Source organism: Nestor notabilis, unplaced genomic scaffold (genome assembly GCF_000696875.1).
Source record: "Nestor notabilis isolate BGI_N333 unplaced genomic scaffold, ASM69687v1 scaffold10991, whole genome shotgun sequence".
Classification (NCBI taxonomy): domain Eukaryota; kingdom Metazoa; phylum Chordata; class Aves; order Psittaciformes; family Psittacidae; genus Nestor; species Nestor notabilis.
Window position 1 is genome coordinate 729 of NW_009916100.1, and position 418 is coordinate 1,146.

The 418-nt window shown below is 58.6% G+C and overlaps 1 protein-coding gene across 1 annotated transcript in view; it reads right to left on the reverse strand.

Moving 5' to 3' along the window:
- Positions 1-418, reverse strand: part of VPS52 (vacuolar protein sorting 52 homolog (S. cerevisiae)) — a gene marked incomplete at both ends in the record, with an annotated part of 3,238 nt that overhangs the window by 721 nt on the left and 2,099 nt on the right. The window contains 2 exons of the mRNA XM_010024444.1: positions 13-120; positions 226-321. Coding sequence (XP_010022746.1) covers positions 13-120; positions 226-321 — 204 coding nt within the window. The remainder of the gene's footprint in view (positions 1-12; positions 121-225; positions 322-418) is intronic.

Genomic DNA, 418 nt, shown 5'->3' on the forward strand with positions numbered 1-418 from the left:
GGGGGGGTTTACCATGAGGACCCCCAACATCATGTCATAGTTGTTGATGAGGAAGATAAGCTGCTCCTTGCGGGAGGAGAACTCGGCTGCGACGCGGAGCACGAAGTTCTCCACCTCCACCTAAAATTGGGGGGCCCCCATCAGCTCTGGAGCCCCAGTGGCTTTGGGGGGTCCCCAAAAGCTTGGGGAGAGGAGGGGTCCCCCCCCAAAGTGTGTCCCCATTACCTGGAGCTGCCCCAGCAGCGCGTTGGTCTTCTCATTGGGGAAGGTCTGGTTGATGCTGACGATGGCGGAGGAGAACTCAGCGTAACGGCGTGTAATCTAAAGGGGAGTTGGGGGCACCAAAGGGGGTTTTGGGGTCTCCAAGGGGGGTTTGGGGTCACTAAAGGAGGTTTTGGGGTCTCCAAAGGGGGTTTTG